This window comes from Mugil cephalus, chromosome 1 (genome assembly GCF_022458985.1).
Source record: "Mugil cephalus isolate CIBA_MC_2020 chromosome 1, CIBA_Mcephalus_1.1, whole genome shotgun sequence".
NCBI lineage: Eukaryota > Metazoa > Chordata > Actinopteri > Mugiliformes > Mugilidae > Mugil > Mugil cephalus.
Genome location: NC_061770.1, coordinates 22,270,723 through 22,281,799, shown reverse-complemented (window position 1 = coordinate 22,281,799; position 11,077 = coordinate 22,270,723). Strand labels below are relative to the sequence as shown.

The following is an 11,077-nucleotide window of genomic DNA, read 5'->3' as shown; positions in this document are numbered from 1 at the left end:
TTTGTATAAGCATATGAGAAATCATGGAAAAGAAAAAAGAAAACACAGAGATACAGAAACAGAATTGTAGTTCCTGAACCCTGAAACAGAAGTGATCATTTTGTGTTGTTTCTGAACAAAAAAAAAAAAATATTGTGAGAATAAAGTATTTTCCATTTACTTATAAACTTACAGTCCAAAAAGCAAATCAGAAAACCCGTCATCACACTACGTCAATCATTCATTTATAAATAAATCATTTTCATTCAAATCTTGCCCCATATCTCCCGACTCTGATGTCATGTAGAGGGTGGAGGACATTGTTCATGATGGACTGGAGTTTGTTCAGGGTCTTTTCCTGTGTGGTGGACCTGGAGGAGCAGCAGCCATCCTCCTCATGATTCTGGATGTCAGGGCAGCCGTCTGTAGTCATTCATCTCTCTCTGGTGTAACTTCTTGTGGACAGAGGTGATGCAGGATGTCTGTGGTGGTGCAGCCTCAAGCCCCAGCAGCATGAGTCTGTCATGACTTGGAAGAAAACACTATGCTTCAAAAATGTGATAACATTTTTCTTGTACATTGTTCCTTTACTTTGTCACAGTAGAATGTTGATACGACTGTTAGAACTGTTACTGTGACTAAAGAAAACAGAACAATGATGGTGACAATAACTCCAACATTTGAAGTTTGTTCCCCACAAACAGAATCAGTTGACTTAGTTCCTGCTGTTTTCAGCTGAAGGTTCATTGATTCACATCTGGAACAATAAAGAGACATTTTATAGAGAATATTACTGATGTAATAAGACATCAAACATGTCTCCATGTGTGATGTGAGGATTTACTTACTGTGTGTGTTGGTGACAAGACGTTAATGTTCCATTTGAAAATGTTCCATCACTGCAGTCAGAGCACACAGTGTCTGTGGAGGATGTACCTGCACACACAACATTATATGCTATTCTTGTTTTATTTATATTTTAATTTTAATCACATACATTAAACTTCTCTAAGTTCTTCTACTTTTCACATATTTTGTATATGGAGGGGAGGGGTTCTCTTTTGAATATTTAATAGTCATGGAGGCACAAGTTTAATGATTGCACAGTTATTACTGGACCAGACCTCTGGGTATTTTGTTGCTGTGATCTGTATCTTTGAATCTTATTAAATGTATTGATAACTAAGGTTTAAGTCCTTGTGCTGGTGTTAAATCACAGAGGCAACATTAATTAACACGTTTAAATATTTTATTGTCATTTTACATCAGTACAACGGAATTGCCACATCTGACCAGTGCAAAGATAGAAAATAATAATAAAAAAACAACAAAGATTCACACCATTCATACAGCCACCAGTATCCACAATACAAACGTACATACAATAGAGTAGTAATGCTCTCAGACATGAATTGCATTAGTTGGAACAGTAGTTTTTTTCCCCAAACAGAATTAGCTTATAAGTTTATAACAGCTGGATACTGGAGCACATTTACTCTGTAGTGAACAGTTCACATGTCACTGGTTCAGGAGAGAAACACATTTAATTAAAGCAGAAAGCACTTGTTCATTTGTAGAAACGTCATAGTGAATAGTGAATGGTAAATGGTAAATGGTCTTGCATTCATATATATACACTTTTCTACCTATTGTTACTCAAAGAGCTTTTACAGTCACACACACATCTACACATTCACTCACACACACACACACACACACACACACTGGGAGCAACTGGAGGTTCAGTGTCTTGCTCAAGGACACTTCAGCATGTAACACATTCACAAAACCTTTAAGATTTAATGTCTTTTTCTATTATAGAAAATCTTCATGTTTTTTTATGAAAGGTTAAGTATTAACCATAACCTGATGTTACTAAACAACACTGATGAACACAGGAAAGTCTGTAACTATTAGTCTATTAAGACAGACACACTCAGTTTAAATGTCTCTATGTCACTGATTTGATTTTTCTGTTCTCTGTAAAGACAGCGTCCAAATGAATAATAACTGGATTCTGGAGCAAATGTAGTCCACAGAAAACAGATTTCATCTGAGAGTTTAGACTGGTTACACAGGTTTAACCTGAGGAGAGAAACACACTGACTTTAAACACAAACATTTGTAGAGACATCACACAACCAGAAGATCCTCAGTGAATAAACATTTAATTGAAGAGCACACAGTTGTCTTACCTCCTCCTGCTCTGACAATGGCATCAATTCTTGTGCTGGTTGTTGTGTATCTTGGGGATTCTGTTTTTTAGAAGAAATTAAGGGAAAAAAATATTGCATGATCTAATTTCTTAAATAAACCAAATGCTGTGATCTGTAACAGTGAGAAATAAACATACCTCTATGGAGTTGTCTGCATGATTGTTTTCATCTGTAACTAAATAAAACCAGAGAAAAACATATTTACCATCACTGTCATGACTCAACAGAAAACATTAATATCATCAAAGATGTGACAAAACATGAACAAGAAGAATATTTTCCTGCTATAAATGGAACCTACCTGCTGGACATTTGTTCTTTCTTTTGATGCAGTACGATACTGCTACTGCAAGATCGACAACAACCAGAAAGATGATGAAGCCCACAAAAACTACAATATTTAAAGTTCTTTCCCCACAAACAGAATCAGTTGACTTAGTTCCTGCGGTTATCAGCTGAAGGTTCATTGATTCACATCTGGAACAATAAAGAGACATTTTATAGAGAATATTACTGATGTAATAAGACATCAAACATGTCTCCATGTGTGATGTGAGGATTTACTTACTGTGTGTGTTGGTGACAAGATGTTAATGTTCCATCTGAAAATGTTCCATCACTGCAGTCAGAGCACACAGTGTCTGAGGAGGATGTACCTGCACACACAACATTATATGGAAGATGAAACTAGTTCAGTCTCAAGTATGAAGAGATGAATTCATGAGGAAATAATGTGTTGGAATGAGGTTTATTAATCTATGAAGAAACATAGAAACATGACCTAGGTTGGTTTTGTATAACATGTCATGTTTAACCTTCATTAAAATGATAAACATTTCTTTGCAAATTAAAGTTTAAATCAATTGTAATTCATTAAAATGTTGGTATATTGTAAGATGATATACATCATATATAGACAACCAAAGACAGGAAATATTCAGGTGACACCATTAGGCTTCACTTTACTTAAGATTTATTAAAATGTTTAACTGTTCTAGTCTGAGCAGTTTCTGCTTCCTCAAAGTATCATAATAAATATTAAAGGACAACTGAGCAACATCATGTTGATGGTTTGTTAAAACTGTTGAAGAGTGTAAGATTAGTTTCCTTTCATCGTGTCTAAGTCAGTCCATCACTCTGCACGACATCAGTAAATGTGGACAAACAGACTCTGTTAGACTTTTGTTGCTCTTTGCTTCCATCTACTGGTCAGAAATCACCATGTCCAAGAATGGTGCAGGCTTACAACTGGCCAACTGATCTAGTCTGCTTCTGCTTCCTCAAAGTATCAAAGTGTGATTGATAAATATTCAATGTTGAAGGAAAACTGAGCAAAGTCCAGCTGATTGAAACTACAAAGAGCTTTAAAACACTTTGGTGATCTTTGTGGAGCTTTAATGAGTAAACTGGCAGAAATATCAGTTTCCTTAAACTTTGTGCTCATTTAAACTAGAAAACCAACCTTTTTCCTTGATGTATTGTCCTGGATCACAGTCCTTGTGTTTCTGTGCTGCTTCACATTGGTCCTTTATTAAGTCAATACAGAAGTATCCTTCAAGTGGTTCACAAACTGTATCTGATGTTGTTGTACATGACCTCTTTACCTTCAGACCAGAACCTATCAACACATATGGAAGTTACAAAACATGCAGAAACAAAACTCCTATTCTGTTTAATGTGTTTCTGATTTAAAGATACCTTCAGTGGTTAGAACAACTTTACAAAATGTGACACAATAGTCTCTTCAGTTCATGAATTCATAGGAAACATCTGATTTGATTTAAAATTCACCTGTTGATGTTAATGTGACAAATAAAGAAATAAAGAAATAAAAACATTTCTACTGATAAATAATTAATATCAACATAAATGTACCTGTATCACAGTTGCTGCATTGGAAACACTGCTTATGTCCAGTAGCTTTATCCATATAAGTTCCACTCATGCAGGGCAGACATGATGTAGTTCTGAACTCTGTACAATCTATTTTAACTCTGTTTCCTGTTGAGAAGAAAACCAGAGATTATAGTTCAACAAATCTTGCATGCTTACCAAAGATTCATACACTGTTGCCTCTTAAACTGGTATTATTATTACTACCATCAGATGAAGGCAAGGTTTTAAAAAGGAAGAGAATATTCATTGATTGTAGTTGTTCAGTAGCAGTTTTCACTTGTGATCACACATTAAACATCAGGAAACAATAAGGAAACTTTTAGTCTCCAGTTGGATCTTACCAGGTGGACACATTAGGCAGCATTTATTGTCTATCTGATATTCTTCAGGACGACATGTGAGGGTTTGACAGCACAAGACTTTCACCACAATTATCTGTGAAGAGAAGTTAAAAGAAACAACGTAGTAAAAATGATCATCTCCCATGTTTCTTTGATCTATTGATCTCTGCCCTCAACATCAACATCTTTTCATTACAATCAATTTCTGGATCATGACATGAGGCTTGTACAAGTAAACAATAAAGACATTCTTTATGAGAATACTGTCTCTTCTTAACACAACGTAAAAATTGTTATTCATTTGTAGTGGGAGTTTTCTATATAGACTCTTATTTGTGTGTTGTTCATGCTGGGTCATATTTTTGGGTTATTTGAGGTACTATAAACACATTTCTGGGTTGTTTCGCTTTGGGTCAATGATGTTGAAAGGGCTTCATTTATATCTGAACAGCTGGCTGGGTTAATTTGACCCAACTCCCGGTTCATTTCTTTTTCCTGCTCATTTAATGTTGAAATTGTTATTTTTTTTAACGCAGCAGATTTTAAAGGGTAACACACAGTGTTACTGAATGTACAGACTGGTTGAACTCTGCTCTATCTGATCAGAGGGTAACCAGAGAACATCCAGTTCACTTTGAGTTGTTGGATGTATGTGAGATGTAAACAGGACTTGAAGAACAACCCCACTTCTTCTATCCCACTAATAGAAAGAATCTCCCAGGATTAGGAGGATTAGATTAGGAGCTTTATCATTTATTATCCTGTGATTTTCTGCTGTAAAGAATTTTACCAGAAAAGCTGAAGTTCTCAAAGATGAAAATGTTTTGTCTTGAACTGAAGACATCTTCAATGAGATCTGGGCTGACATGAGTTTGAACATGAGAAGAGCATCTGTAAGAAAAATTAAATGTTTATAAAAACAGAATTTTCCAGCAGGGATCCTGGTTACATAATTTTTTTTTTGATATACTATATTGATCCCCGAGGGGAAATTCTGTCCTGCTGTTTGACCCATCCAGTTATTCACACACAGTAATAAGTACAGTTGGAGCAGTGGGCTACAGCCCGTCTGGTGGGTGCACCCGGGGAGCATATTGGGGGTTAGGTGCTTGCTGAGGGCACCACAGCCATGGACAGGGATTGGAGGTGAACCTTCGAACCCCAAGCTGTGCCTCTCACCACTGCTCCTGCCACCTCTATAGATTCAGGACACGCAGGGCTATAGGCTGAAGTAATGTAATCATTTCTCTGTGCAGTGTAACAAATTTTAAAGCTGTAAATCATCAGAAAAATTAAAAGTGGAAATTTAATTTCTGATTTTTCTTTTGTGAAAATTAAAAAAATAAATAAATCAATAATCAATTAGTGTGTACTACACAGTTTCAGGTACCCTAAAGTAGACTAGATAGACTCCTGTGGTGGAAAATTAATAAGCAAACATTTCCCTCCCTGTGCAATTTTTATATTTATTATTACTTAGTTGCTTTTGTTTACTTATTTTGCTCAATTGACTACTGTTACTGTAGTTGTTATTATTTTTCTAAAACAATCGTATGCAATTTGTCAACTATGCACTAAATTGTGAGTTAGCCTACGGTGATTCAAAAACCACAAACTTTAACAGATCACTGAGATCTGCTTGGTTCTGAAGAACTAAGAAAACGTTAGAACAAGATGCTCATGAATACTCGTTAAACTTCCCAGTATCACCCAACCCTATACGTTAACCTTCATGACACATCAGACACCACTGTCCTTAACTTGTGTTGTACTGTTTTGTTTGACAACACAACTCTGGTAGTATGAAGGTAGAGACAAACTATAGTGATGGAAAACAGAGTGACGGTGTTTAAAGTAAACACAAGTCACATATAACAGAACAGTTGAATCAATGCAGGCGTCCACCCAAGATGAACTCACCAACGGTGACCGACGTAGAAACCAGCTGCCAAAAAACAACAATGTTGTAACCAACTGATGATGCTCAGAACATCCCCCTGATAAATTATTTTAAAAGAGAAGCAACTCTAATCAGGACCATAACACGTATCAATTAATGCAGGCGTTCACCCATGAGGAACTTACCGACAACAACCAACGTAGGAACCAGCTGCCAAAAAAACAACAACCTTGTCACAAAATTCCAAAGAAAAATAAGTTGTAGCCAACTAATTAATGTTCAGACCACCACCAGATCTTCTAAAAGAGAAGTGCCTCCAGTCACTAAAGTAAAGTGAAAGACGAAACAAAAACGTTATATGTCACCACAGTCACGTCAGAATGACGTACACCAAATCAAGCAGATCTGAATAACAGGGCCATTGCACGCAGAAGTTGATGTAACAAAGTTGTGACAAGATCTTCTAAAAGAGAAATGCCTCCAGTCACTAAAGGGAAGAAACTGACAAAACAAAAGAGATGTTGGAAAGACGTGATGCGTGACGCTGTTTTCAGAAATCCAGTTAAACCGGTTGTGATTAGATCCGTCTGCTATAAACACGGAACATGGGTGCTTGATGAGGCCAAAATGCATATGTCACAAAAATAAATAGATTTTTACAGAACAGTTTTAAAGAGAATTACAGGAAGATGAACACATTGAGTTCACATTGAGTCATTTAAAATGTTCTGGAGGACATCTGGACCTGCTAATATCCTCCAGAGAAGTTAAAGGTCATCTGAGGAATTTCTCATCACTAAATCTCATTCTGGTAAGTACCTTCTTGTCTGCCACAGACCAACATACCTCACAACTATCCAGTCTAGTGGTCTCCTCATGACAGTGCAGTGTGAAGGAATGGTGTCTTCTGTTGACTGGTTTGTCCTATAAGAAAAACTGATGAGGGATCAATGACTCCACTCATATTAAGTTTAAAGTCAACAAAACTACCTCGTGCTTTCATGCATGAAGACATTCCCACACTTTTTCTTTCAAGCCCCCTTTTGATGACGTATGTAGCGCCTCCAAACCCGACCCCACGCATCTCAAATGGGCTTCACCTTCCTGAACAGGAACAGCTTGTGGTTGGTGGTTAGTAGGACAGAGAACTAGTCGGCCTGGTGTTGTGTTGTCAACGAGGGCCATGCCTCCCTGTCAAGACCCTCATTGTGACCCAAGTACCTCCATAAAGAGGCCCAAACTCGGGCCTGGGCCACGGTCAGTCCAACATTTGCTGTAAACAGACCAAAACCACTTGCCTTTTTGTGCAGTGCGTCCATGTTGGTCGCTTCATTCTGTCATGAATTCCAGTGAAGTGGGACCCAAATGCAAGACACAGGGATGAGGCAGAAGTTTGTAAACCAAATGTATTTAATAGGTAAGAGACAAAACCAGGACAAAAACGAACAGGGCAAAGATTGCAGACAATGTGACAGAGGACCAAGGGAATGGCAGGTTCACAGGAAATATTCAAAACTCATGTTTTGAATAAGTCTCTCATGAGAGGATTTCCTTGTTTCACCTGACGTTAGTTAATGCACTAAGCATTACCTCAACTTTCTTAGTTTTAGTATAATGAGCCTTAGCATCACTATCCATCTTCTCTTTTTCTGCTGCATTAATTTAAGAACTTGAGATTGAGTTTTCTTTAATTGACAAGCACATTTCTTAAGCCAGTTTACGATTAACTCAAAGTTACAGCTAATGCTCTGAATTAGTTTTTAGAATGATAGCATTGTCCCCCAGTTGTGTCAACTTTAATAATAATTTAGAATGTCATTAACTTTATAGTACGTGATAAAACTGGCATTCATATTTCTATCATTAGTTCTCCAGAGTTCAAACACATTTAACTTCTTATTAGTGGCAGCCATGCGTCCCATCTGCTGCAGTAACTCTTCTTCCAGTTTTAGCAGGATGTTCACACGGATGCTGAAAACACAGAAGATCAACAGTACATGTGTAAAGTCACATCCAGCGTGACTCATCGAGGCAGGACGCTCCAGGCCAGAAGTTTCTTTCCTGTACTAAAGACAAAGTGCCAACACCAGCTGTGCAACGACTGGATTCTGAGGCACATTTACTCTGTAGTGAACAGTTCACAGGTTGTTTAGCATGTTTACACTGGTTCACGCTATGGAGAGAAACCCATTCACTTAAAGCAGAAACCTCTTGTACATTTGTAGAAACATGATGCCGTAGCACAGCCAGACCATCTTCAGTTAACTGTAATTTTCATGTGTGTGTGTGTGAAAAACAAACTGCTGTTTTACCTGCTGCTGTTCACATCAGTAACGATACCGCTCATTCTTGAGTATCTTCTTTTTGCTGTTTGATGGAAATAAAAACAAATATAACATTAATTAATTTATTATTTAAACAAAGTGTTGGCATATATAATAGTGGACGTCATCGTTTCAGATAGTGTGAAACAAACATACCAGCTCCTCTGGTATGTTTCTCCTCAGTTAAAATGAAAAATAATTATGAGCACCATCATGACTTGAAAACATCATCAACATCACTTCAAAAATGTGATAATATGTTTGTAAAAACTAGTCTTACCTCCCCTACATGTTTCCTTTACCCTGTCACGGTGAAATGTTAATACGCCTGTTACAACTGTTGCAACTAAAAAACAACCATGATGGTGAAAGTAGCAGTAGTTGACTTAGTTCCTGCTGAGGGTTCATTGATTCACATCTGGAACAATAAAATTAAATAAATACATTAATAAATTCATGGTTATTGTCAAAAATCAAACATGTCTCCATGTGTGATGTGAGGATTTACTTACTGTGTGTGTTGGTGACAAGATGTTAATGTTCCATCTGAAAATGTTCCATCAGATGCATCCTGCTCCACAATATGACAGATGGATAAGAGAAATAGAGCAGATTCTTCAGTTGTCTCATGGGAAGAGCTCAAGGGTTTTACAGCTTTTTTCTGCATGTTAAATAAAAGTAGATAAAATCACTGTCTGTCTACAGAAGCTTTAGATTTTTTAATTTCTAAACTATTTTAAGGTAAATTTAATTTAAATGTTTTAGTGGTGTTTAGGCTTTCAACAGGCCTAGTCTGAGCAGTTCCTGCTTCCTCAAAGTATTGAAAATGATAAATAATTATCGTTAAAGGAAAATGAGCAAAGTCCATCTTATTTAAACCTAGAAAGACCTTCATCAGACTGTTGGAGCTCTTTGCTCCATCTAGTGGCCAGAAATCACCATGTGCCTCAAACTCCAATTCTGTTCAATCTGTTTCTGATTTAAAGATACCTTCAGTGGTTATAAAAACTTTGGAAAATGTGGCACAATAGTCTTGTCAGTTTATGAATTCATGGGAAACATCTGCATAAATGAACTTGTCTGCATAGGTGGACTTACCATTGGGCAAACTCAGGCCTGTTTCATAACAACTGATTAATAAAGCTTTCTTCAATTTAAAGCAATCATTAATGATTTAGTCCTAATTCTCGCCTTTATAAATACATCAAAATGCCACATCTATCATGATGGTTTCGACAGCAGTGGTGCGTCATCATTACCGTAATGGCAGCTTTTTTCCCCCAGAGTTCAGCCACACTTTGAATTTTGTCCCTCGGTGAGTTACGGTAATTGACATGCCGTAAGCTTTGTTGGATGCGCAGGGGGATGTTTAGGTCTTAAAGAGTTAAATGTTTATTTATGTTCTTATCAATTAGAGTAAAAGTGTTGAGATGATTGATAATAATTTTCAAGAGGAATTTTAAGGACGGTGTTTAGCCTCACAGCCTCTCACCGATGACAGCTCCAACAACCTTCTGAAGACATGACAGCTCTTGAACTGAACACTTTCATCCACAAAAACATTTGGAGGAACCTCTACATCCAAACAACATTTTGCTTAGGGCCCCCACAAACTTAGTGTCACACCGTGGTGAGGGTGTCTTGTCTTGGGGTTGTTTTGTCCTGTCATTTCCTGTTTTATTTTGAAAAGTAACTCTCCTCTCGTTTCAGGTCACTTGCCCTTCCTCATGTGTCACCAGTCTGATTGTCTTCCCTGATTCCTGATTGTGTCCACCTGTCCCCTATTTCCCTCCATGTGTTTAAGTAGTCTGTGTTCCCCTTGTCTCGTGCCAGAGTGTTATCGTCGTCAACCTGTTCTCGTGCTTTGCTTCATGTTTCAACCAAAGTATTTTCAAGTAAGCCTGTGAATCCTCTCGGAGAGAAAGTTTTGGTTTGTTTAGTCTTTTCTTAGTTATATCCTCAGTTCTGAGGTTTTTCTCCATTCGGAGCGTTTTGTGTTAATTTTGTGATTTGTTTCTTCGATTCGAATTTCCTCCTTTTGGAGAGTTTTTGTTTTCATTAATTAGAATTACGTCCAGGTATTTTTGTGGCCATTTGTTTGTCCCTCTGTGAGGGATCTCTGAGCATTCCAATTAAAACCCCTTTTGTCATCTCTGCATTCTGAGTCCTGAGTTCTGCTTTGAGTCCCGGCCTGACACTTAGAAACGCTGCTGGACGGATCAGAGGGCTTTGCTATGGTTGCAGTAAACATGTGTTCATTTATTTTTATTTTTGTCTATAATCTAATTTGCACACTTTGTATTTATGTACTTATTTGCTATTCTTGCTATTTTTATATTTAATTTTAATCTTAAATATTCAACTTCTCTAAGTTCTTCTACTTTTCACATATTTTGTATATGGAGGGGAGGGGTTCTCTTT

At 37.2% G+C, this 11,077-nt stretch overlaps 1 protein-coding gene across 1 annotated transcript; it reads right to left on the bottom strand.

Annotated features, from left to right (window-relative positions):
- Positions 1 to 1,699: 1,699 nt before the first annotated feature.
- Positions 1,700 to 6,652, bottom strand: LOC124996537 (tumor necrosis factor receptor superfamily member 14-like). Its single transcript, XM_047569674.1, has 10 exons — positions 6,518 to 6,652; positions 5,223 to 5,323; positions 4,433 to 4,526; positions 4,071 to 4,196; positions 3,658 to 3,813; positions 2,764 to 2,851; positions 2,497 to 2,672; positions 2,333 to 2,370; positions 2,175 to 2,234; positions 1,700 to 2,064 (listed from the first exon to the last, which is right to left on the bottom strand). Exons 2-10 carry the CDS (start codon positions 5,310 to 5,312, stop codon positions 2,050 to 2,052), a joined length of 843 nt encoding a protein of 280 aa, XP_047425630.1. The 5' UTR covers positions 5,313 to 5,323; positions 6,518 to 6,652; the 3' UTR covers positions 1,700 to 2,049.
- Between the last annotated feature and the right edge of the window lie 4,425 nt (positions 6,653 to 11,077).